We start from the raw sequence: 27,419 nt of genomic DNA, 5'->3' as shown, positions 1-27,419 counted from the left end.
AAATAACGCTTTATTTTATTGTCCTTTCCACATTCACATTTTTTTTAAGACCCAGCAAGCGTCTGCGAGGCGAAAGACGATGTTCAAATTGCTGAATTTGAAGGTAAGTTGGCACTAATGACCTGGAGCCTAATAAACGTCACCTTGCTCCACTTTCACACATCATCGATGTAATTACGAATACGTGACGTAAGTGAGTGTATATAGTCTTCCAAAGTTATAATTTGTAATTGCTGGTAACATGGCTGTTATTAAATGAACGAATTATGTTATATGAAAAATGTAAAAACGACTTGTACCCCCCCCCAAACAAAATTATTGAGCTACTCGACACGTGTGTAATAATGTCCTTAGAGCATTAAAAAAAAAAAAAAAAAAGGTCTTAAGGAGTTGACATTCTTCAACTTTAATTTATTAAAGGCACTAAAACCAATTCATCAGTCTGTGTACAAATAGGTTAAATAATGTATGCGCGCGCACACACACTTGACATGACTTTTTTTAATGTATTCTGTGGGCCACAAAAACAAAAAAAGCATAGAAGGATAAAATGTCTCGATGTATGCTGCGGGCCGCATTAATTGTAGCAGAAGTAAAAGTGTACGTAAGCATCCCTGTTTCCAACGTTGCAGCTGGTGGACCCGTCATGTATGTGGGCGCAGTTGGACGGCCCCGTCGGCGTGGAGGCGCTCGACAAGCGTCAGTACGACGAGCTTTTCACGCGCATGAACGTCTTCTACAATTGCGTCACCAGGGACGTGTGCGCGGTGACGCCCTCCTCGCTGGCGGTGGGACAGGTAAGCTTCACTCACCCGGTGGTGTTACATGGTAGTGTGTGTGTTTTCTGAGGGCGTGTGTGCTGGCCTCAGGTGTGTGTGGTGTACTGGTCCCAGATGAAGATGTGGTGCCGGGCCCGGCTGGAGTCCATCGCCTCAGACTCGCACGCGTCTTACGCTTGTTGTTACCTGCTGGACCACGGAGAACCTCTGGTTGTCCTCTTCAGCAAGTAAGCGCCTACTGTACAGCGCGTGTGTGCGTGTGTTTGCGCGCGCACGTGCGTGTGTTCTCTGCTTGCCGCATGCATCCACACTTTTTGTTCTTCACTTGTCAGTCACAACTAAGTGATTCCTTGTATTGCGCAACATGCTACTGTATTTTTTGGGAAGTTTGTCCAATTATAAAAATTAATGTTAAATGGGTCAACACTGGGCCGCACATTGTGCGAGTGTTCAGCAAGTGTGTCTCACAGTTCTCGGGTACGGGGTTCGAATCTCAGCTCTGGCCTTCCTGTGTCGAGTTTGCATGTTCACCCTGTGCTTGCGTGACTTTTCTACAGGTACTCTAACGTGTTAGCTTCATTGAAGACTCCAGTCTAAATTATCCATAACTACAATTGTGAATGTGGATGGTGGTATGTCGATACGAAGAGTTCAAATGCAAAAGCAGACATCTCCATTTTATTGTGAATTGAGTAAAATGTTGCTGCCGACAAGTAGGCTTTACACGATCAAGATTTTTGGGGCCGATCAGAGAGTTTAAAAAAACCCGATAACCGATCACATGATGGAGCAATGTGTCTATTTAAATGACCTGTTCATTTACTTAATTGCTAAAAAAAATATATTTACAATAAAGAATGTATCTTTGTTCTATTTATGCCAGTGAGGCATAGTGACAGACAGAACAAATGAATGGTCTTCTATTATGTCAGGAAGTACATACAGTAGTTAATGTATCCACTTTTTGTGACATTTTTATTTGTTGGTGTGCCGTGAGATTTTTTTAAATTGTAAAATATGTTCCTTGCCACATAAAGGTTGGAAATCACTGCTCTCGTCAGAGTGAAAAATTTAAGGGGGTCTGAAAACTTTCCGTACCCACTGTACATTCACACCTATGGGCAATTTAGAGTCGTCAATTAACCTACCATGTATGTTTTTGGAACGTGGGAGGAAAGCGGAGTACCCGGACGAAACCCACGCAGGCACGAAGAGAACATGCAGACTCCACACAGGTGAGGCCGGGTTTGAGCCCAGGTCCTTAGAACTGTGAGGCAGATGTGCTAACCAGTCGGCCTCTGTGGCGCCCTAAATACATTCAGGGAAAAAGAATTGATGACTAAAGCGCATGCTCTATTCCACTGCCCACACTGCTCTTCTCAACAAAATAATGTTCCATATGCGGTATTTCAGTCGGGTTTTCGGGCAAGTGACGTCACAGTTTGAAACTTCACAGTAATTTCGACGCGTCAACTTGGAGAACCCCTCGGAATTTCAGCCCGTACCAACTTATTGGTAACTTGTCAGCCAATCGGAGAAGGGATTTCCCCAGTAGCAGACAAAACGAAAGGATCGAGGAGATATGCTGAGAAATTACGACATTATACTGTTTTACCTTAATTTAAAGACCAGATCTTCTATAGGTGATATCCCGTTCCCCAAAAAGACCTTTTTTTTTTCCCAACACGAAAAACTCAAGTTCTTTGGAACTCATCGTTCGATTTTCAAAATTCTTGGTGTTGTACTCCGTTGAAGTGGCCATTCCAAGCAGACTCAGCATTTTGACATATGACATAGTCATTTTTGGGAAATCTCGCATGTTGCTACTTCTAGTGGGGGTAGCTCTATTTTTCTTCAAATGGCGCTTGACGGCTTTTGCTTTTGAACTGTTCATATGTCCCCTGTGATTGGGTGGTGATCAGTCCAGGGTGTGCCCAGCTTCTCGCCTGAAGTCAGCTGGGATAGGGTGGAGCTCACCTAAGACCCTGATGAGGACAAGCGCCACTTGACATTGTAAAAATTGTCGAGGTGTCTGAATGTGGCAGCTGATGTGTCTAACGTTTTGTCGCCCCCATTTGAGAATCCGACGTGTCGAGCTGGACTTCCTCCAGCTCCCGTTCATGATGAGGAGGTTACACCTGGCGAGGGTCAAGCCCCTGACGCTGCAAGTGTCTGTTTGCGAGAAGGCCAAGCTGGTGTAAGAGCGCTCATCATCACTAACTCGAGATTCCCGCCGGCTTGTGATGGGGGTGTGTTTTGTTTGCAGGCCGTCCAGCCGCTGGGACAGCTCGGCCACGTCTTACTTGTACCACCTTTTCAAAAGTGAGCCACGTGACGCGCGCACACGCGTTCTTGTCACTGTTCATCACTCACACGTTCTTCTCGTGTCAAAGCATCGAGTCAGGTGGAGGCCGTGGTACTGCAGGACGGGTCCCACTCCACCGCCATCGAGCTCTACGTGAGCGTCAACGGCGTCAAGGTCACCTCACACGAACGCAAACATTCATTGTAGTCATTTCCTTCCAGTGAAGGGCTCCACATGAAATTAAACCGCTTAAAAGGAGACATTTTATGCTTCTATGCTTTTTCTTTTTTCTTCTTCCCCCTTTTTACCCCCCCCCCCCACACACACACACACAAATTAAGAGTTCCCAGTTCCAAATTGGCTCGTTTTAGGGGCGGGCATTCCATGCAGCATTTTATCACCAACACTAGGGTTGGGCATCGAGAATCGATTGGAACCGGGACTAACGTTCCGGTTCTCTCGGAATCGTTCAAAGTTAAAAATTTCGGTTCCCAATTTCGATGCCTACAGTCAGCCCACCCCGAAGAAGAAGTGGCGAAAACCAACAAAGAAGCGGCAAAACCAACAAAGAACGCGCACGAAGACGTGCTTGTGCCCAATGGTGGCGGCGGCGAACAAAAATGTCTTAACTTTGTTAAAATGAATGCCCAGTCGCCTAAGTGCAACACTTGGAATAAGATTTTATTGTGCAAAGGAGGCTTTGACGATGTGTAGCGTCTGACGAGCTCCGAGCCTCAGCCTACACCGCGCGGAGCCTCAGTCAAGTCAACTATCAGTCATTTGGGTGAGTTAAACAATAAAATACGTCTATGGCAACATTGAGACATGCTAAGTTCCGGTGCGTACCCTTCAAAATAAAAGGCTACAAGCTTAAAACAGGAACTCAAGTTAAAACCTGCACATATAAACATTTGACGTGATGAAACAGTCCCAAATAACTATTTTAACAATGCTATATTTAACCTTTAGCTGAAACATTAATTAATGAATATTAAGGCAATTGGGTTAGTTCCACACACATTTCCTTTTAGTTCATAGATTTGATATTGATACTGGTTATAAAGAACTTGGAGTCTATGCTGCGGGCTGCTAAGAAAATGGATGTTCATAATTTGGACAACCTTTATTTAAACCATGAAAACATTTTTGACCCAGTCCCGTAAAAGAATTGGAATCGAGAATCGTTTGCAACCGGAATCAAAATAAGGAACCAGAACCGGAATCGCTCTAATTCAAACGATACCCAACCCTGACCGAGACAGAAATACATGTCAATTATTGTAGCAGTGTGGTGCACAACATGGCCAAACGCATGCGAGTAGATGACACCCCCTTCCCTCCAAAAAGACGTATGATTGCTACACAGTTCCTTGCCACCAAGGAACTATATAGCAAAAGTAATTCTTTTGTTGCTTTGAACTGAGCACAAAAACAGTGAATATGGGATTTTTTTTCCTGTAACACTGGGTTACAAAAATCTTGTCTGTTTTTTTTCAACGGATTTAGGACAATTTTGCATTGCTGAATAAGAAAATGACATTTATTTCTCTTGTTCAGGTCAAGTTTTTATGCCAAGTTAGTTTATTAATAAATTGATACAAACTTTGCTTACTGTAAATTAAATAGTAGACATTGATAAAAGTACCTGGAAGGTGAATGTTACGTCGTCATTGTTCAAAATGTTCAAGTGATGATATGTAATGATTCTACAAACTATTATTCTTATTTTCAGATTTGTGTGAATGATGAGCTGGTGGCCAAGAGGTTTGCTATTTACAGCCAAGACGTGTCTAACAGCAGCAAGCTGGAGCAGCTCAATATTCAGCATTTTAGGTTTCCAAACCGCGGCCTCAAAGCACCTGCCTGGAAGCCGCTAGCACAGGTCGCGGCCGCTCCAGTGCCAGTAACACAAGTGGAAACTGCGCCCCCTCTGGGTAAAAACACATGTTTATCTTCCTATGGAATGATTATGTCATTAATCTGTCATGTGAACCTCAGTGATGCAGCCTGCTGGACTGCGAGCCTGTGATCTAATGACGGCGCCCTCTCAGGTTAGTGTTTATTAATGCATTTGTCCCACTGAGGCATGGTCATCACAGGCGTCGTCATGTTTTATCCTTGGTCACTGTTTTCTGTCAGAGTCCTGAGTACGAGGGAGGCATCACTTCAGAGGTCACAGATGGACTAGCGTTACTGGGCAGCCAATCAGAGAGGTGAAAGCGCATCACTGCGAATGAGCGGCGAAAAAAACAAAAAAAGAGGGTCATGTGACATCAGCGTGTTGTTTCAGTGACTCATTAGAGGAATCCGATGCCTCCCTGGCCACCGCGTTCAAGTCCCACCTCACTCTGTTCAGGTGAGTTATGAAATTACGCGCTCATCTGATTGGCTGGCAGCTGTTGACCGTGTGGCTGATGTCTCCGCAGGTTCATGAGGTTCCTCAATCCTGAATGCAGCTTCGAGGCCGAGACAAGTGTGAGTTTCGTCTGAAGCATTTTGAAAAGTAAAGTGATGAGAGACAACAACAATTGCGGTCGCACGTGAACGTTACAGGTGAATCAACCTGAGGAGCTGACAGAGTGTTCACCGCCACATGCTTCCAGCTCGCCCAGCACAGGAAAGGAAGTGTAAGCCGCCAGTTCGACACCACCGGTTACAAAACAACTAAAAGATCAGTGCAGGCTCTCTAGATCGGTGGTTCTCAAATCTTGGGTCCCCGGAACCACGGGGGTCTGTAAGTTGTAGCTTGTGGGTCCACAAGATAATTTGCAGTAAACTATTATGTTGTTATTTTTAAAGAAGTAATACGTTTATGTTCTGTAAACACTGAGGTGTTGCAAACCTGAATGTCATAGAGAGGCCGGGTGAGACCCTCTTGCACGCCTACCCGTTGAAAAACTTACTTGATGACTGCATTTGTCAGTGCCAGAAAACGGTTGCATTTCAGTTGACGAATAGAAACGTCTGTGGCAGTGAATTAGTTAATTCCTATGACATTTATGGGTACCAATGGTAGTTAAATTTAATTGAAGTTAGGGTTATGTTGCGGTCCTTGGAAAAAATTCCCCCTTGTAAGGATTCCCTGGACCCTCAAAGTTTGAGAACCCTTCGTCTAAGATGGAAATGGAGCAATCCAGGTTGTGAAACATCAGACTCAAGTTGATTGTAAATGTTGGACGTGATTGTGTGTGGCATTTCAGCAGGCTGCCTCCCGGCCAATCGGACGTGATGAAGAGGGCCGACAACAACTGGGCTTGCACAAGGTGTTTGTACACAGTGTAACCGATGATGCATATTGAAATCTAAGCATAAAAAGCCACATTTGAATTTATCTGGCTAAGTGTCAGAGCGTCACGTTGCTCTGTGCCTGCAGAATGTAGAGACAAGTCACATCCTGAATGCCAGACTTTATTTAATCTAAATCTGTTCCTTTCTCATTGCCACTCGTAGACTTTTGGAGTGGCTGAATCCACAGTCTCTGAAGTTTCATTCAGAAGATGATGATGAAGGTGACCCGGTAGGCCTGCTTTTATTTGCCGAGTCCTGATAGCTGCCACAAGTCCATGTGACTCGTCCTTGTTGAATGAAAGGCTCATCAGGATAAGAAAGTGGTGGTGATGTTATTTTGTTGTCAGGTCCTTCCCAGCACTCCCAAGACTGGTGACATTCTGGTACACTCTGACCTCCCGATGGAGACGTTTTCAAGCCTGGATGATGCCCCCATCACTGACACCTTCCGCAGGGTAAACAATGATTGTTAATATCGCTACAGCTGACATTTAGACGCACAACCCTGGAAAGCCTAACCATTTGATAATTGACCTCCTTACTGGCTCTACTTTCCCAAAATGCACATTTAGAAATGGAAGACAAATCAATTAAGGCGACGGACACATTTCATTCAGCATATTAACTTGTTGCGGCAAGTGGCATTGACTCCTCAAGACAAAAACGTGATTAGCGACTAATCCACATCACGCTCTAAACGTCATTGTTGAGTAGTAAAGTCGACAAGTCCACTGGTCTTTACATCCCCTACTATACACTGTTTTTCTTCTCTCTGAAATCCTCTCAGGTGCAACAAGATGGGATCAAAAGCACTGTCTTGGTGATGCTGGTGACATCTTGACTGAGAGACAATTACAAACATTTAGGGGGGGAGCGTATTACTCGTTTTTTTTCACTTGTTCCCTGTCGGCTGTGAATAATTACTCCTTACTGAACAGCAGTGATTTTTAAAGTGTGGCACTAGTGCCACAAGTGGTACGCAGACTCCTTGTACTAGACGAAAGAATCACCACTTAAGCACACTAGCGTCGTATTTAACTTTTTAGTACAATCCAAACATCCATCTTCTATATCACTGATCCTGTTCATGGGGTAGTAGTATTTGCATTTAATCTAATGAACTATTTGTTTTAAACTTTTTGGATCAATGCTCAATAAATGTTAATTGAATCATTATTTAAGTCCTGTTTATTTACTTTTAGTGGATTCCTACATATTCACGGTTCAGAATTCACCGATGGTAATCCTCTCTGCATCGTGGGGGTTACGTTCCAGACCATCCTTGCAATGAGAGATAGCGGCGAAATAGAAATTATTTATTTAAATACACCTAGGCATGTTTTCATAGCAGTTACAGCGTAAATTTTTTCAAAATTTGTATAACACACTTACAATACAAACATATTTAAAAACCTGTGTAACGATTCATTCATTAGATCAATGGGTTGATATATTTACCTATGGTCCAACTGAATCATTCTGTGCTCAGCTTTCTGGACAAAAATGGTCAATCATTCTGAACTGTTTTTAAAAAGTAATTAATCAATAGTATCGACACTACGAAATAATGCATTGGATTTACGCACGACAAACTTTATATGGAGGTGTGTACGTGTTGTATTTCCAAGAAACACACTTGATTCTTGGAAAGCCGTTCCAAGCCGTCCAAACCCGTTCCAACCTGCCTGGACCTGTTTCTTCTCTTCCTTACTACACTCACCATTGCTCTGCACTGTTGACCCCAATTATTTCAAGTCCTGCGCTCTTGCTATCTCTTCTCCTTGTAGCCTCACTCTTCCCCCTCCACCCTTCTCATTCATGTACATATATATATTCTGACTCATCTTCATTCCTATCCTTTCCAGTGCATGCCTCCACCTTTCTCACTGTTCTTCCACCTGCTCCCTGCTTTCACTGCAGATCACAATGTCATCTGCAAACATCATGGTCCACGGGGATTCAAGTCTAACCTCATCCGTCATCCTATCCATCACCACTGCAAACAGGAAGGGGCTCAGGGCTGATCACTGATGCAGTCCCACCTTCACCATAAACTCCTCTGTCACACCTCACCACTGTTCTGCTCCCCTCGTACATGTCCTGTATTATTCTAACATACTTCTCTGCCACTCCAGACTCCCACATGCAGTTCCTCTCTGGGTACTCTGTCATAGGCTTTCTCTTGATCTACAGAGACACAATGTAGCTCCTTCTGTACTTCTCCAACATACTCAAGGCAAATAATGCATCTGTGGTACTCTTTCTAGCCATGAAACCGTACTGTTGCTCATAAATACTCACGTCTGTCCTGAGTCTAGCCTCCACGACTCTTTCCCATAACTTCATTGTGTGGCTCATCAACTCTGTAGTTCCCGTTGCTCTGCACATCCACCCTTGTTCTTAAAAATGCCACCAGCCCACTTTTCCTCCATTCATCAGGCATCTTCTCACCCACTAGAATTCAGTTGAACAAGCTGGTAAAAAACACCACAGCCACCTCTCCTAGATTCTTACATACCTCCACACGAATGTCATCAGGACCAACAGCCTTTCCATTTTTCATCCTCTTTAGTGCCCTTTTAACTTACTAATAATTGCCACTTCCTGGTCCCCCACACTTGCCTCTTCGACTCTTCCTTCTCTTTCATTTTCCTCATTTATCAACTCCTCAAAGTATTCCTTCTATCTATGCAGCACACTACTGGCACCAGTCAACACATGTCAATCGCTATCCTTAACCACCCTAAGCTGCTCTACATCCTTCCATCTCTATAACTCTGTCTGGCCAACCCGTATAGATCTTTTTCTCCTCCTTTAGTGTCCAACCTGGCATACATGTTGTCATATGCCTTTTTGTTTGGCCTTTCCAATCTCTACCTACATCGTATCTCCATGTATTCCTTTCTCCTATTCTCAGTCCTCTGTGTCCCACTTCTTCTTAGCTAACCTCTTGGATGATTTCATGTACTGTGAGGTTCCACCACCAAGTCTCCTTCTCCCCTTTCCTACCAGAAGATACACCAAGTAATCTGCTGCCCGTCTCTCTGATCACCTTGGCTGTAGTGGTCCAGTCTCCTGGAAGCTCCTCCTGTCCACTGAGAGCCTTTTTCACCTCTTCTCGAAAAGCTGCACAAAACTCTTCCTTTCTCAGCTTCCACCACATGGTTCTCTGCTCTGCCCTTGTCTTCTTAATCTTCCTCCCCACCACCACCAGTCATCTTACACAGCACCATCCTATGCTGTCTAGCCACACTTTCCCCTACCACTACCTTACAGTCAGTAACTTCCATCAGGTCTGCACAAGATGTAATCCACCCGTGTGTTTCTACCTCCGCTCTTGTAGGTCACCTTATGTTCCTCCCTCTTCTGGAAGAAAGTGTTCATTATAGCCATTTCCATCCTTTTCGCATCATCCATCTGTCCCTCCAAGTTCCTTTCCTGGATGCCGAAGGTACCCATCACTTCTTCTTCACCCCATTCACCGAACATGTCCATTACAATCTGCACCAATCACGACTCTCTCTCTGTCTGGGATGCTCACAAGTATTTCGTCTAGCTCCTTCCAGAATTTCTCTTTCATCATTACGTCACATCCTACCTGTGGGGCATAGCCACTAATCACATTATACATAACACCCTCAATTTCAAGTTTCAGCCTCATCACTCGATCTGATACTCTTTGCACCTCCAAGACATTCTTAGCCAACTCTTCTTTTAAAATAAAAAGACGTTGCTTGGATGGCAGCATATGTTTCTCCAAAACCTATATGTACCTTTCAACATTAATGGTGCCTTCACAGATGTGTAAGTTACCCATGCCATTGGCATGAACACAGCCCCATACCATCACAGATGCTGGCTTTTGAACTTTGGGTCCATAACAGTCCGGATGGTTCTTTTCCTCTTTGGCCCGGAGGACACGACGTCCACAATTTCCAAAAACAATTTGAAATGTGGACTTGTCGGACCACAGAACACTTTTCCACTTTGCGTCAGTCCATCTTAGATGAGCTCGGGCCCAGAGAAGCCGGTGGCGTTTCTGCGTGTTATGATAAATGGCTTTTGCTTTGCATAGTAGAGTTTCAAGTTGCACTTACCGATGTAGCGCCGAACTGTATTTACTGACATTGGTTTTCTGAAGTGTTCCTGAGCCCATGCGGTGATATCCTTTACACATTGATGTCGTTTTTTTATGCAGTGCCGCCTGAGGGATCGAAGGTCACGGCCATTCGATGTTGGTTTTCGGCCTTGCTGCTTACATGCAGTGATTTCTCCAGATTCTCTGAACCTTTTGATGATGATATGGACCGTAGATGATGAAATCCCTAAATTCCTTGCAATTGTACGTTGAGGAACATTGTCCTTAAACTGTGGACTCGTCGGACCACAGAACGGCCCAGAGAAGTCTGCGGCGTTTCTGGGTGTTTTTGATAAATGGCTTTTGCTTTGCATAGTAGAGTTTCAAATTGAACTTACGGATGAAGCGCCAAACTGTATTTACTGACATTGGTTTTCTGAAGTGTTTCTGAGCCCATGTGATATCCTTTACGCATCGTGCTGCCTGAGGGAACGAACGTCACGGGCATTCAATGTTGGTTTTCGGTCTCGCCGCTTCCATGCAGTGATTTCTCCAGATTCTCTGAACCTTTTGATGATATTATGGACCATAAATGATGAAATACCTAAATTCATTGCAATTGTACATTGAGGAACATTGTCCTTAAACTGTTGGACTATTTTCTCACGCACTTGTTCACAAAGAGGTGAACCTCGCCCCATCTTTGCTTGTGAATAACTGAGCAATTCAGGGAAGCTCCTTCTCCACCCAATCATGGCACCCAGCTGTTCCCAATTAGCCTGTTCACCTGTGGGATGTTCCAAACAGGTGTTTGATGAGCATTCCTCAACTTTCTCAGTCTTTTTTGCTACCTGTACCTGTTGCAGCCATAAAATTCCAAGTTAATGATTTGCTAGAAACAAAGTTTATCAGTTAGAACATTACATATATTGTCTTTGTAGTGTATTCAAATAAATATAGGCTGAACATGATTTGCAAATCATTGTATTCTGTTTTTATTTACGTCCAACTTCATTGGAATTGGGGTTGTAGATCGAGAAGTGCTTTTTGTCAATGGAGGAGAGGACTTGAATATGGGTGTCAGGAGAGCAAAGTTGTATATCTTCAGTGCTAGTGGACGAATTAGCCTTTGGTCTTTTCAGTGGATGGCTGTGGTCGTCATGGTTGGCTCCACTGGTTTGCATGACGAAGCGATCGAAAGATCCGTCGATGAAATCTTCGAGTGGCTCCATGGTGGTATCTTGGCGTCCGCAGGGATTGGAAAAAAGTAATCAATAATAATCAGCCTCGTAATAAGAGACACAATAATGGATGAGGAGGAAATTAAGTCTTGGGGTTGCTAATCTGATTTTGCAGTGTAGCCGCCAAAATTTCATTGGGAAATCTCGCAATGTCAGAGCATGTCGCATGTCACAATTGTGTTGGTGTCTACCAAATGAAGCCCCTCCTCATCTCTGGTACGTGTGGCGCGAATGTGGCGAATACACGTTCGGTGTGTGCACTTTTTGTTTCTGCTTTTTGTCTAGATGTTGCAGAGGAAGCAGTTCTGCCCGTCTCCTGCGGACCGCCTCACCTGGGCCGCCGTGGCTCGAGGAAACAACACAGTGGTCATTTCGCATGCTGGTGACCAGCCTCAAAGCTACCTGGCCCCCCTCCTCAGTCACATACTGCTCAGCACCATCTTCACCGTCTCCTCATCCAGAGCGGGCGTGAGCGCACTATTTTGAATATCACACATTACGTCACCAAGAACGATGGCAACAAGCGGCTCGTGTTATGTGCACTTGCAGCCAGTAGCAGTGGTGCTGTGTCCCGGCTGGGAGAAGGTCCACCTGCTGTGCGACCTTCTTGAGGAGAGCAAGGTTTCCCAGAGGCTCAAGACAACCAGTGTGCTGATAGGTGGTGCCAAAGATGAGGCCAACAACATCAATATTCCCAAAGACTGTAAGTTCCTGGAACGTGACTTCGGTTAAACTGCAGTGGTTCTCAAAGTGGGGTCATGCTGTAGCTTGTTGGTCCGCAAAATAATTTGCAATAAATTGTTGACATTTTCAAAAGCGCAGACCTGCACATGGGTACTGAAGCTCTAATAAAACCATGCATGCAAATCAGTCGCCTTTAGGCGAAATTCATAGTTTTGAACTGAAAATAGATCCGATGATTTTTTTTCCTGGGGGGGTGGGTGTCATAGACTGTTTTGTACTCCTTGAACACTGGCAGCTAGATCCATTTCACACTTCCACCATCCACACACAGATGTAATTGTGACTATTACTCCGCGACGGACTAATATGCGCGCGCATTGGCCTGAGGTGTTCCGCCTATGTGCTGGGCACCTGCTGTGGATAAGTCACAGGAGTTGACGAGACCAAAAAAACACTTCCGCCGCTTCTCCTGTTAAGAAGTAACGGCACTTTTACTCCGTTACAATGATCTAAATGTCGCTTGCTACTTTTATCAATTTTTGCTTATTTAGCAACTATTTTGTGCGCGAGACTACGACTTCCGCATTGGGCGGTGTTTGCCCCAATCCAATTTAAGCACTCGTGATATTTAAGTCAAGTTCACAATCAAATGACACAAAGTCACATGACCTCACACAACCTCTTCTATTGGGCTTCCCGTGCATAGGTATTAACACTAGATAAGCCAGCCCGGCTGATCGTGCCTACGTGACCACCAATGCTGGGAAGGTCGTCGTTACCGTGAAGGGAATGTTGCGCAACTCATTGTTTATATTTAGACAAACAAAAACAGCTTTCAAGTATTTTAGTATTTTTCTGGCACTGTCTGCCCAAACGTGGATATTTCAGCTCACATATAACTTTAGAAAACACCGTGCAGTAAATTGCAGATGTTTTGCCTGTGCATACACACACACGCACAGACGCGTGCACACACAGCAACATCAGAATTTGCACATTCACATTTTATTTAATTATTTTTTTTTATTGATGTTCATTCTGTGGTTAAAAAAATCAGAAGGTACTCACTATTTAATCAACACTTGAGTAATTATTTCACTGTGTACTTTTTACTCCACTTTTTTGGAGGACTACATTTTACTTTTACTTGAGTCACATTATTTTCAAGTAACAGTCCTCTTACTTGAGTACAATGTTTGGCTACTCTACCCACCTCTGGAGTGGACATCCTCTATTGCTACCCTTACATTTAAGCAACATTTTTGCTCATCAGATCAGCCAGTGTCGTATTTGTTGCACTGGTCTTTTGTATTTTCGCGTTGAGGTGCTGCGGGTCGCGGTCCCGGCGGAACCGCCAAGCACACGTAACATCGGTGATAAGAGTTGATCCGCTACTACATCTTGTATTAATTAGGAAACAAGTCTACAATTATCTAATTAGTTTACGGATGTTAATGTTAAATGTATTAAGCGAGGGATTTATGTTAGGGATTGTCACAACACAGAATGAACTAACTTCAAAGTCAGAAATGGCCAGTAAAAGCAGAAAAATATTGGATTTAATATTTTCCTGGAGGAAGCACTTTGGATTAGCCTTTGAAGTTGGTAAGAGTGGAAAAATTAAGTAAAACGGACAATGATTTTAGTCAATTCTTTTCCAGAATGAGAGTGTTTAAAGAGGCGGATACTATTCATGTGGCACAGCTTGAAGCTGGCATCAGGTGCACGTGGAGATGGGCCTGGCTCAAGTTGGAGGCCAAAACAAAAAAGCAAAGGAATGAGGCAAATTTTATTTTAATCTGAAATTTGTACATCAACATATACTTGAGCGGTGGAAATAAATATTTTTCTGCGTGAAGAAAATTACTTTATTTTTCCTTATTGTACTCTTTAGAGTCTTCCAGATTGCTTGATTTATGTTAATATCCCAAAAAGTCTCTGCGGGAGCCCGGGGGATCCCCCCAGACCCCCCACTATTTTTTTTTTATGGTCACCTTTTTCATGCCTTTTGTTTGCATGTATGTAAAACCAACATAATAAACAAATTACTCCTCCCTATAAAAGTTCTGAAATGATATCACATACAGTAAATCTGACATCCACAAATGAATAAGAACAAAAGGCTTATTACAGGGATACACATTTTTTTTTTTTTTTTAGAATCTTCTTTTCCTTTGGGCTTGTCCCTTCAGGGGTCGCCACAGCACGTCATACTTTTCCATGTCAGCCTATTTCCTGCATCCTCCTCTCGAACACCAACTGCCCTCATGTCTTCCCTCACGACTATCAACCTTCTCTTTGGTCTTCCTCTCGCGCTCTTGCCTGGCAGCTCCATCCTCATCATCCTTCTAGCAATATACTCACTATTTCTCTTCTGGACATGTCCAAACCATCCAAGTCTGGTCTCTCTAACTTTGTCTCCAAAACATTGGATCTTGGCTGTCCCTCTGAGCTCATTTCTAATTTTATCCAACCTGGTCACTCCGAGTGCGAACCTCAACATCTTCATTTCCGCCACCTCCAGCTCTGCTTCCTGTTGTCTCTTCAGTGCCACTGTCTCTAATCCGTGCATCATGGCTGGCCTCACCACTGTTTTATACACTTTGCCCTTCATCCTAGCAGAGACTCTTCTGTCACCTAACACACCTGACACCTTCCTCCACCCGTTCCAACCTGCTTGGACCCTTTCTACCACTCACCATTGCTCTGGACGGTTGACCCCAAGTATTTCAAGTCCTCCACCCTTACTATCTCTTCTCCCTGTAGCCTCACTCTTCCCCCACCACCCCTCTCATTCATGCACATATATTCTGTCTTACTTTGGCTGATCTTCATTCCTCTGCTTTCCAGTGCATGCCTCCATCTTTTTAACTGTTCCTTCAGCTGGTCCCTGCTTTCACTGCAGATCACAATGTCATCTGCAAACATCATCGTCAACGGGGATTCCAGTCTAACCTCATCTGTCAGCCTATCCATCACCACTGCAAACAGGAAGGAGCTCAGAGCCTATGTTCCTGCCTCTTCTGGGGGAAAAAAAAGTGTTCGCTACAGCCATTTGCATACTTTTTGCAAAGTCTACCACCATCTGTCCCTCCAAGTTCCTTTCCTGGATGACGTTGTTAACCCGGGCCACGACCGATCCGGTATTGAATTCTTTGGATCAACGCTCATATTTTGTTTGGCATACTTTTAAGCCGTATGCCCTCCCTGACGCAACCCTCTACATTTATCCGGGCTTGGGACCGGCCTACATTTTGCACTGGCTTGTGCTCCACATCGGGCAGCATTTTATTTATTTATTTTCTAGAATAAAAGGTGCATTTTGTTTCATGAAAATAGTAAACATTTTTTAGACAAAGCCGTCTTTTCCAGAATAAAGGTTGTAATATTACGAGAATAGTTTTTTATTTTTTCACTTGTTAAAATGACTTTCTTCCCTTGTTAACTGTTAATTTTGATGTCATATTGCGACTTTATCTTGGAAAACTACAACTTAAGTCTTGTCGGAGAGGACTTTTTATCCCAACAGAATCAGTCTTTGAAAGAAAACATTACGGCTTTATCTGAAAGCTATAAATTCTGACTTTGTTATTCATTCATTCATCTTCCGTTCCGCTTATCCTCACAAGGGTTGCGGGCGTGCTGGAGCCCATCCCAGCAATCTTCGGGCGAGAGGCGGTGTACACCTGAACTGGTCGCCAGCCAATCGCAGGGCACACAGAAACAAACAACCATTCGCGCACACATTCACACCTAAGGGCAATCTAGAGTCTTCAACCAACCTACCATGTATGTTTTTGGGATATGGAAGGAAACTGGAGTCCCCAGAGAAAACCCACGCATGCACCGGGAGAAAATGCGAACTCCACAAAGGCGGGGCCGGGATTTGAACCCCGGTCCTCAGAACTGTGAGGCAGATTTGCGAACCAGTTGTACACCGTGCCGCCGGCTTTGTTCTAATATATATATATATTTTTTTCTCTATAAACTTTTTGATTATGGTATACCCTGCATATTGCCGGTTCAGCATTTGCGGATTCACCTATTTGCGTATTTTATTTTTTTTCCCATCGACCCTTCTTCCCAGAAGCACCCGCTTATCTGCGTATTTTGTAGACCCGATTTGCATTGTTGGCTTTGACTTTGATACTATACCAAAATAAAATACCTCAATACCGGCACTGAAATGATACAATGGCAAATATCTAAAAGTAAAAGCAGTGGAATGAAAACTGAAAAACAACTTTAGATACTTTTGTATTTATTTTTATGAATTCAAAATATTGGGATCCGTCCCTGGCCTGTCGTGCGCCCCACCATGCTGTAGGCACCGTGCAAATGGAAGTGCAATGTGTAAGCACCTTAAATTGACTAAACTACTAAACTGACCTGAGTTTTCTTCCGTTTTCTTTTCCAGGCCTGCTGTTAGTGACTACTCCCTTCAGTCTGGTGCGTCTCCTGTCATGTCACTGCTTTCTGTTCCTGCGTTTCGGTCACCTTGTGCTGGATGAGGCCGACCAGCTCTTCACGCTGGCTCCAGACCAGGTGACGCTTTGGCAGCGTTTTGTTTGTCATGTGAACTCTTACCTAAAGATCGAAAAATATGAACATTTCATATCATGATTATGAGTAATATCATCAGTGGCGGTTCTGGCTAGAATGGCACCCTATGTGTGTGTTCTGTGTTTTTTCACCTGCTTATGTTTTGGTATAATTTATGGTACTGTAATAAAGGTAAGTATTGTGTTAGTTTGTTTTCAATGTATTTTAGGAGTAGGAACAACAGTTGTAATATCTGTACTGAATCACTAACGTCATGTTAGTGTAACGTTGGTTCTTAAGATTTGTGTATGTTTCAGCGTCAGCACTGAAGTTTACATTCACTCTGTTACACGTGCACTTAAGATGCATCCCTCCTCGTACTCCTACAGAGTAAAAAATATTTTACCAAGCAATTTTTTTTTTTTTTTTTTTTTTTTTTTTTTTTGGGGGGGTGAGGTGCCCGGTGTGGCTACACATATTGCACATGACAGAAACATCTTTTGACATCCATTGCCATTTTTAATGTCATACCACGTTGCGTCACAACATGCCGGGCAGCACTGAGCTCGACTGGAGGATATCCAGTATAATTAAGACCAAGAAGAGGCAGAGAAGGGCCCAAACTAATCACCACTTGTACCCACAGAGTAGAGGGACTATATCCCTGTGAGCATTGCTGTATTGTGCTGCTCCATGTATTCAAGTAGCAATTGTTTGAGGGTTTCTAAATACTGTAACAACTGTTTATTTCTGTGACCCTATCTATGACTGTTTGCATTATATGTAGGCATTAAGATAGCGGACTTTCATTTAGACGTAATTATATGGTGTTTGCCTCTCACTTGGAGAACTGTGCGAACAAAGGAGCGCTAGGGAATACCGTAAAGTGTTTTAATAAGTTTAAATTTGTTTAAAGTGTGTAGGACAGTTAAAACTTAAAAATACATGTATACAGTATATATGGTCTGTATTTTACTGAAGTGTAATTAAGAATGGAAACTCAAATACTGTTGGAATTTTCCAAGGTTATTGTTACTGTATATTCGGGAAATAGTTTGTTCCCTAATGACACCTAAAGCATCATTGGTTCCTCCCCTTGTCAGATGGAGATAATCTTGCAGCATTTTCAGAAGGTCATCTCCCGCCAGGAAATGTCATTGTGTCCGCAGCAGCTGGTCGCTGTAGCCAAGCGATGGACGGGTCAAATGGAGACTTTGATTGCCAATCATATGCCCTACGCTTGCATGGTCATCGCAGCTCCTGAAGAAGCAGCCCTCTATGGAAACGTGCAGCAGGTCACTACAGAGGAACTTCTCGTCTTCTGTCGTTTGACGCTGTGGCTGGGATTGTGGTGATGATGTCTTATCACAGGTCGTCCTCATGACCTTGGAGAGCAGCAAGATCGCCACACTGTTGAGTGTGATAGATTTCTGCCCTGATGTGGGCCAGAAGACTGTCATCATCTGCAACGCCGCTGAAGAGGTTGAAGATGTCCACAAGGTGTGTAGCAATGATGAATCTGTGTTGTGAATTGGTTTTATTGATAATCTGAGTTTGACAGGAAGATTTAATTTTTCAAATCGCCCACGACCCCTTCTGCTGTTGGTGCGAGCCCCCGACAACTTTTCCCGTTGATGAAAAAAAAAGTCTTTTACCAATGTAATAGATTTTCATTTTATTTAGAAAAAGCTATTTTCGTTTTGCGTTTACTATTGTACCTCCTGAACACGTTTATTGGAAAAAGTTATTTACCCAAAAATTTCAAAATAATACATATGAGAGCTGTTATTGCAAGACCGTAACAAGCCGCAAAGTTTGAATCAAGGCTACTCGATTGTTCTTGTTTGTTGAAGACGTTTCAACTTTAATACAAAAGGCCTCTTCAGTTCTTCAAAACTAACCCTTACCCCTAAGAATCTACATGGACGATACCATGACACTGAAACCGCGATATTTGTTCACGGTTATCATACTGTCCAAATCTGATATAGAGTATGACAAAAAAAGATCCCAGAGGAAGGCAAACATGGAGTCAGTGTTGCTAAATATTGCCAAAGGCACAGTGCACATATATACAGTGGGTAATATTGCAGCAATTTGTTAAAATCATTTAAGTTCATTTTTCCTCATGAATGTACACACAGCACCCCATGTTGACAGAAAAAAACAACGGAATTTTTGAAATTTTTGCTGATTTATTTACTTCATGCTGTCCATTTTTTCTGATCATCCTTAAAATGGTTCTACACCTTCATTGGAGTCCAGCTGCGTTTGATTATACTGATTGGACTCGATTAGGAAAGCCACACCCTTGTCTATATAAGGTCTTACAGCTCACAGTACATGTCAGAGCAAATGAGAATCATGAGGTCAAGGGAACTGCCTGAAGAGCTCAGAGGTAGAATTGTGGGAAGGCACAGATCTGGCCATGGTTATAAAAACATTTCTGCTGCACTTAAGATTCCTAAGAGCACAGTGGCCTCCATAATCCTGAAATAGAAGACGTTTGGGACGACCGTAACCCTTCCTAGAGCTGGCCGTCCGGCCAAACAGAGCAATCGAAGGAGAAGAGCCTTGGTGAGAGAGGTCAAGAAGAAGCCAAAGATCACTGTGGCTGAGCTCCAAAGATGCAGTCGGGAGATTGGAGAAAGTTCTAGAAAGTCAACCATCACTGCGGCCCTCCACCAGTCGGGGCTTTATGGCAGAGTGGCCCGACGGAAGCCTCTCCTCAGTGCAAGACTCATGAAAGCCCGCATGGAGTTTGCTAAAAAACACCTGAAAGGCTCCAAGATGGTGAGAAATGAGATTCTCTGGTCTGATGAGACCAAGATAGAAATTATTGGCCTTAATTCTAAGTGGCATGTGTGGAGAAAACCAGGCACTGCTCATCACCTGTCCAATATGGTCCCAACAGTGAAGCATAGTGGTGGCAGAATTATGCTGTGGGTGTGTTTTTCAGCTGCAGAGACAGGGAGACCAGTTGCAATCGAAGAAAAGATGAATGCGGTCAAGTACGGGGATATCCTGGACGAACACCTTCTCCAGAGCGCTCAAAACCTCAAACTGGGCCGAAGGTTCACGTTCCAACAAGACAATGACGCTAAGCACACAGCTAAAAATACGACGCAGTGGCGTCAGAACAACCCCGTGACTGTTTTTGAATGGTCCTGCCAGAGCCCTGTCTTAAACCCAATTGAGCATCTCTGAAAAGACCTGAAAATGGCTGCCCACCAACGTTCACCATCCAACCTGACAGAACTGGAGAGGATCTGCGAGGAGGAATGGCAGATGATCCCCAAATCCAGGTGTGAAAGGTTGTTGCATCATTCCCAAAAAGACTCACGGCTGTATTAGCTCAGAAGGGGGCTTCTACTAAATACTGAGCAAATGGTCTGAATACTTATGGCTGTGTGATATTTCAGTTTGTTAGTTACATTAATGAAGAAAAAAATTAACTTAAATGATTTTAGCAAATGGCTGCAATATAAAAAAAGTGGAATTTAAGGGGGTCTGAATACTTTCCGTACCCACTGTACAATGGAAAAGCAGTGAATTATTCACATTGGAAACTTTAGACACAATGTATCTGCTTTCATGGCGCATATACTCTACAGGGTGATAGAAAAGTAACTGCCTATTTTAAAATACTTATAATTCATTCATATGTTGTAATATTTTTCAAATTTTGTTTGTGTATGTTCCATGATTAAAGGAGCGAGTCTATTCTACCAACGACTTTGGAAGAACTTGAAGGGCGAATACAAGAAGTTATGTCTTCCGTCCCACAAGAGTTCCTTGTGAAATCAGTTAATGCGGTTCCCAGGCGGCTTGAGAAACTGGTGGCTAATGCTGGTCCCCATATCGAATTTTAAATAACACTCCATGCAATACACTTTTTTTCTCATGTTCATTTCTTGTAAGAATTATAGTTCAGAAATGAATTACAAGTACTTAAAAATAGGGAGTTACTTTTCAATCACCCGGTATATTTATGAGGTCACCTTGCTAAGATAATGCTGGGGGGAAATAAAAACTTTAATAAAAATAAAAAATGTAAAAGCTTGCTTGCTTTCTGGAGGAATAGAGAAAATCCCGGAGAGGGGGGAAAAAAAGGAGCAAAACTTAGCTTTTCGTATCAGCAAAGGGGAGAAAAATCAATTCAAATCAGATTTTTGTGTAAATTTTATTTTAAGGCCATATTGCCTAGCCAAATGTGTTTTTCTTGTCTCCCACCAGGCTGTGAGCAGTAAATCGGGTTTCTGTATGAAGACTCATGAGGGTTTAACACACACCTTTGACTTTGTGCACCAGCAGTGGGCCAAAAGCATTAGACCCGGCACACACGTCATTCTGGGTAAAGCACGGCACACTTCGCATCGCCACACTTTGATGCTCCTCCTGAGGATCAGGATAAACATAATTATCTCCTCTTGGAAATGTGTCTTGGATATAAGGGAAGCAGATATACTCTTCAACAAAACAATCATGCCAAATTGTACAAATGTACATACACATGCGGACATTCTGGTGGTTGGTATTTCTGGGACAGCATTATACTGTGTTCACTCCGATTTAACAAATTTAAATCTTTTAGTGTCCATGTAAACCAGTGCTTCTCAATTGTTTTCTGTTATGACCCCCCCCCCCCCCCCCCAGGAAGAAGAAAGCATTTGCAACCCCCTCTCCCCACCCGCAGTGCCCGCGAGTAAGCCTCTATATAACAAACAATACTACGCCATAGAGCAAAGAGAGCACTACTGCCATCTACTGCAGTGGATGTGCAATTACACGTTATTTTTTATTATTTCATACGGCAAGTCTTGTTCTTCAGGGTCTGGCATCGCAACGTGACCCCCTGGGGGGTCGCGCCCCACTATTTGAGAAGCACTGGTGTAAACATAACGACACATCCTTTAGGTCCCCTCCACTGCGGTGTCCCCCAGGGCTCCGTCCTTGGTTCAATACTGTTTTCATTATACATGCTCCCTTTCGGTCAGTTGTTCAGCTGCTTTCAGGAAATTTCATACCATTGTTATGCTGATGATACACAGATCTATTTCGCTGCTAAATGCAATAACTTTAACCAACTCACTGCCCTCTTTGAGTGTCTAGCTGCGACCAAACAATGGATGACCCAATATTTTCATCAGAATCCTGACAAAAATACAAAATCCTAACCAAAAGTTATTCTAATTGGTCCAGAAATCTTTGTCACTGCTGCTACTCAGTTTAACTCCACTGCTAAGAATCTCTGCATTATCTTCGACCAGTTCATCATGATCATCATGTCTGCAAACGGTCAGTCCTGCCATCTTCGATTAAGAAATCTTGCTCGAAGAAGACCTATTTTGCAGCCTTAGGCCTTTAAGCAATTAATCCATACACTTATCTTTTCCTGGTTTGCTTATTGGAACTCAGTCTCAGTCAGTTTTCTCTCAAACATCCATCCATTTTCTGAGCCGCTTCTCCTCACTAGAGTCGCGGGCGTGCTGGAGCCTATCCCAGCTATCATCGGGCAGGAGGTGGGGTACACCCTGAACTGGTTGCCACCCAATCGCAGGGCACATACAAACAAACAACCATTTGCACTCACACCTACGGGCAATTTAGAGTTGTCAATTTTATGTTTTTGGGATGTGGGAGGAAACCGGAGTGCCCGGAGAAAACCCACTCAGGCACGGGGAGAACATGCAAACTCCACACAGGCGGGGCCAGGCATTGAACCCTGGTCCACAGAACTGTGAGGCAGACGCTCTAACCAGTCGGTACCATGCCGCCTTCTCTCAAACAATTACAGTTAATCCAAAATAAAGCTAGACTTTAACAAAGAAGCAGCCGTTTGGCCCACATATTCCCTGTCCTTGCATCCCTCCATTGGCTTCCAGTAAAATTCAGAATCAACTATCCGATCCTTTTGAATACTTATGAAGCACTTCATGACCTCCTACCTACATCTCTGAGCTACTTGTCCCTCATTCCACCACACAACCGCTCCACTCCACTAAGCTTTGCCTTTTAGCCACCCCCCGCACGAACTGCAAATCTAAAGGTGACAGTGTATTTGCATGTTTAGACCAAACTGTGTGGAATTAACTTTCCACAATCTATTAGATCTGCCAAATCCTTGGACTGTTTCAAACACCGCCTAAAAACTCATATCGTCAAGCCTTTCCTTAGACCTCCTTTTTGTTCCCATGCACTGTCCTTAAAACTGTATCACCAAAATCAACACTGATGCTCACACTAAACAGAATATTCAAAATTCTTGCACTGCTTTTGTTGTGTTTTAGTCATCACCAGTGAGTGCCTGAGATGTTTAGCGCTGACAGATGCCACCTGTGTGGTCCATTTCGGCTTCCCAAGGTCTCCCAAAATGTTTGGAAGCAGACTCTTCTGCATGAGCAGCAACTTCCGAAACCTCTCAGAGCCTGTAAGACCAGGACCGGGTGTTGTAGATCTGGACTGGATGCGACTCTAATTGCATCTCTTTTTTCCTTCTCAAGCCTTCCTCCCAGAACACAACGTCGAAAGGTCCTAAAGTCTGCAAGTCCTTGCTGCTGGTCTCTGAGAGGAACGCGCAGCACGTTGGTGGCCTGGTGCGCTATCTCAAACGAAGCCACGCTCTGCTACCAGCAGAGCTGCTGGCCTTCGCGGAAGCGGCTGACGAGGCCCAAGAGGAGGGCAAGACTGAGCGGCCGCTCTGTTGCCACCTGAAAAGTTTTGGAGTGTGCAGGTTTAAACAACATTTGAAGATAATATGGATAAGAACAATACAAATGTTTTTGTACAAACATTCAATTTACGAACCTTCAGGCAAACCCTCGTTTTTGTGGGTGATGCGTTCCAAACTCAACGTCTTCCATTTCAGGATTATGGAGGCCACTGTGCTCTTAGGAACCTTAACTGCAGCAGAAATGTTTTTGTAACCTTGGCCAGATCTGTCCCTTGCCACAATTCTGTCTCTGAGCTCTTCAGACAGTTCCTTTGACCTCATGATTCTGTGCTGCCTCCTCTAAAACAATCACAGTTAATCCAAAATACAGCAGCTAGACTTTAACAAAGAAGCAGCCGTTTGTCCCACATAATCCCTGTCCTTGCATCCCTCCATTGGCTTCCAGTAAAATTCAGAATCAACTATCCGATCCTTTTGAATACATATGAAGCACTTCATGACGTCGTTCCTACCTACATCTCTGAGTTACTTCTCCCTCATTCCACCACACAACCTCTGCACTCCACTAAGGTTTGCCTTTTACTGTGAGGCAGACTCTCTCACCAGTCGGCCACCGTCCCATGACGTGTAACAGAATATAGCCAATCAAGAAAAGCTCCCTGTTTCTGAAACATGGAAAAGATATCCGGAAGTGTTTCTTCTTCAGTTTTGTGAGATTTGAGCTTGACAGCGGAACATAATCTTTGTGTGTGGTGTTCTGTGTTGAGATTGTCGGAGCACACCACACAAAATACGACAAATTGTTAAATGCCTGATGTTTTTATCTTTATGCATAAAGTCTGTCATAGATTTAAAAAAAATAAAAATAAAAATAATCTTGATTTGAAAAATCTTTGTGTGTGACAGACCTTAATCCACCTACAAGGTTCACAGTCCTTTTAAAGTTCATGCTCAAATTTCTTCGGAAAGTCAAATATTCCTTTATTTTGAGTGGTGTGTGTGTTTTGCTGTGCAGGTTCAGCGTGTGTCCAGACCGCCACAGGCTCATTTCTCAGCTGGATCAGTCCAATCTTCCTGCTTCTGGACTCATAGAGGTCACCATACCACAACGATACCAACCAGAGATGGGGACTCGAGTCATTGTGACCACATTTTGATGACTGACTTGACGAGACAGTAAAGGGGAAAGAGAGTGAAAATTGTTTTGGGCAACAATATATTGTATGTGCCCTCAGTAGTCTAAACACAGTATTCTGATTAATATTGTGTTTGTTGAATTAAACAGATTTTCACCTATTCTAAGAGGCGGCCATGTTCGGGCAGTATTGCCCTCTGTGGTCAACTGAAATGAATGTCACAGGTGCTGACAGATGCACTTGATGTCCTGATCGCAGTTTATATTCCCATTTACTGTTGAGACCAACGTCAACACAACACCCTCCCAAATTCATTTTCAATAACTAATTTAATACACTAAATTTATTACGCTGTCATTGATTAAATGCTAGAATATGGCGCTAGCTCGTCGATGTTAGCGGCTTGCAGCTAGCTACCTGAGGGCCTGTAAGCAGCCAGCGGACTACTTGTCTGAGGCAGTTTGATAGGCGAAAATATATCTGCACACTTACCTTTGATGCTTACTACGCGACACAGTTGCAGTTCCTTCCAATCCATTTTTAACATATTAGGTTTGCTCAAATGTAAGGGAACACACTAGCCTGTAGCTACATTAACTGTGATGTCACTTCCCTATGCCCAAAGTCGGGACGCTGTTAACGTCACATTCTTACGACTTTTGCACTCAGAATGATGTAAAAATGGCAGCTTACGATGCGGTGTTTTAAAAGTAATTTTTGGAATCAATTATAGATTTAAGTGACCTGCATTAGATAAAAAATACAGTATATGGACATTTAAAATATTATGGGAAGTTTTGACCATAATTTTGTTCCCCATGAACACTTGACCGATTGGATTGTTGTTCATTGTATATGCTTGGTTTAAAGATAAAATATAAAATAGACTATAACGTAACGTCGGTATGAACGCGTAGGCTGGGAATGGCACTGTCATGATTGAAGGATTAGCCTGTCAATCAGTCCAACACATTCTCTCATATCAGACAGCATTAACATGTCATGCAGGTCCTCAGTTATTTCTTTTGGCTATAAAAACTACATGTGATGTAAAAGAGCAAAGTTTTACAAAACCCCCCCTGAAAAAGGTTTAGAATTGCCTGTAGATTTCACGATGGCTCAAAAGTGTTACCTCATCTCTCCTCACTTCAGCATAGATCCTTGGCACCAAGGTGCCATTAAAGCACTACTTTTGTATTTGTCAGGGCTTTTGTACCTTCCTGCGGCATCTTATGGTGTTTCGGAAAGAGGACATAGGCCAGGTATGATGGGATGGGTTCCAAAACCAAAATCCGCAAATAGGTGAATCACAAAAAGGTGGCGGAACACTGTGCATCTTGAAAATCAACCAATCTGATTTTGTTTGGTGTGTAAAACAAGTTTTGTCACTCGGATATTAAAATATAGGACTCTTGAAGTGGTGTTCAATTGGAATGCATTATCATGAGAGATGTTATACATACAGGTTAGATAAATTTACAAATATTATCATCATCTGGCCGTTTTGGACATTTCATGACGGCTAGATACTGCAATTAAGACTGCATCAACAAGGTGACTTGATCTGTAATAATAACCTGTGACTTGCCAAGACTAAATGACGAGGACTTGCACGTGTGTATCTTCATCCCACCTCTGCTACTTTCTCATGCAGTAAACCCCAGCTATTGTTGGGGCATAGGGATTGAACCCTGCAGCATAGCGAGAAATAGCAAGTGGTTGTGGACTCCTCTATGTCTACTATTGGTTATATTAATTATAGTTCAAAGCATATGTGACAAACTATGATCCCGTAACACTGAATAATTTCTAACTTTACAACTTGATCATTAAAAATAAATATATTACAGCTGAATTGATTTCAGCACTGGAAAAACATGCACACAACATAGACTACAAAACTTCAACGAACTACCCTGGCAAAACTTACCCCCCCCCCCCCCCCCCCGGACACACATCATTTCAATGTAATTCCTTGACACAATTACTACTAAAATATTACCCAGGGCATTGGCACCACTTTGTGGTATCCTGGTGTAGCCGAAAGTACAAAAATACGTCTTAAATGCTGCAATGTAAAATTTTCAGCAAATAACAGAAGATGGGTTAAAAAAATAGTTGACTTTTCAAATGGTAAGCCACAAATATGACTATGAAGAGAAAAATAAGTCCATGAGCTGGTGAGATGATCCGTGACCTTTGTGCAGGTGTTGCCTCTCTATGTCAAGACGGCATCCGTCTTCTGTGGTCGAATAATCCGGGAGGAGGACGCCGTGTTTGACTGCATGGTGGCTGACATGATGTCTTACTATGCTGACCGCCAGCTGTTTTCTGAGGAGGTGCAAGAAGGAGGCTTGTACGCTGTGCAGGAGGACCAAGACTTCCACAGGTGTTGCCCTCTTCACAATACAGTAAACCCACATTTATCGGGGCCGATGTGTTCCACACCCATCTGCGGTAGTATACATAAACACGAAACATATAATTAAATGTTCAACCAAAACCATACAGTACATTATTACTCACAGGTGTGTGTGTGTATGTGTATATGTATATATATGTGTGTATATATATATATATATATATATATATATATATACACATATATACACACACATATATATATACACACATATATATATATATATATATATATACACACACACACACACACCCAATTCCAATGAAGTTGG

The 27,419-nt window shown here is 43.1% G+C and overlaps 1 protein-coding gene across 2 annotated transcripts in view; it reads left to right on the top strand.

The window, feature by feature from the left end:
* The window catches only part of tdrd12 (tudor domain containing 12), a 47,084-nt gene that overhangs the window by 5,398 nt on the left and 14,267 nt on the right, over positions 1-27,419 (top strand). For both annotated transcript variants that reach the window (XM_061764988.1, XM_061764989.1), the window contains 25 exons: positions 50-103; positions 633-797; positions 870-1,006; positions 2,860-2,976; positions 3,046-3,101; positions 3,173-3,258; positions 4,817-5,018; positions 5,083-5,135; positions 5,224-5,297; positions 5,375-5,440; positions 5,511-5,559; positions 5,638-5,711; positions 6,285-6,347; positions 6,535-6,601; positions 6,720-6,827; positions 11,977-12,159; positions 12,241-12,394; positions 16,793-16,920; positions 18,021-18,212; positions 18,289-18,417; positions 21,154-21,271; positions 23,208-23,347; positions 23,421-23,650; positions 24,606-24,684; positions 26,934-27,115. In XM_061764988.1, the coding sequence (XP_061620972.1) occupies positions 50-103; positions 633-797; positions 870-1,006; positions 2,860-2,976; positions 3,046-3,101; positions 3,173-3,258; positions 4,817-5,018; positions 5,083-5,135; positions 5,224-5,297; positions 5,375-5,440; positions 5,511-5,559; positions 5,638-5,711; positions 6,285-6,347; positions 6,535-6,601; positions 6,720-6,827; positions 11,977-12,159; positions 12,241-12,394; positions 16,793-16,920; positions 18,021-18,212; positions 18,289-18,417; positions 21,154-21,271; positions 23,208-23,347; positions 23,421-23,650; positions 24,606-24,684; positions 26,934-27,115 (2,906 nt within the window). The remainder of the gene's footprint in view (positions 1-49; positions 104-632; positions 798-869; positions 1,007-2,859; positions 2,977-3,045; positions 3,102-3,172; positions 3,259-4,816; positions 5,019-5,082; positions 5,136-5,223; positions 5,298-5,374; positions 5,441-5,510; positions 5,560-5,637; positions 5,712-6,284; positions 6,348-6,534; positions 6,602-6,719; positions 6,828-11,976; positions 12,160-12,240; positions 12,395-16,792; positions 16,921-18,020; positions 18,213-18,288; positions 18,418-21,153; positions 21,272-23,207; positions 23,348-23,420; positions 23,651-24,605; positions 24,685-26,933; positions 27,116-27,419) is intronic.

Source organism: Phyllopteryx taeniolatus, unplaced genomic scaffold (genome assembly GCF_024500385.1).
Source record: "Phyllopteryx taeniolatus isolate TA_2022b unplaced genomic scaffold, UOR_Ptae_1.2 contig_24, whole genome shotgun sequence".
Taxonomy (NCBI): domain Eukaryota; kingdom Metazoa; phylum Chordata; class Actinopteri; order Syngnathiformes; family Syngnathidae; genus Phyllopteryx; species Phyllopteryx taeniolatus.
Note: the sequence above shows the minus strand (reverse complement) of the source record. Positions and strands in the feature narration are given on the sequence as shown.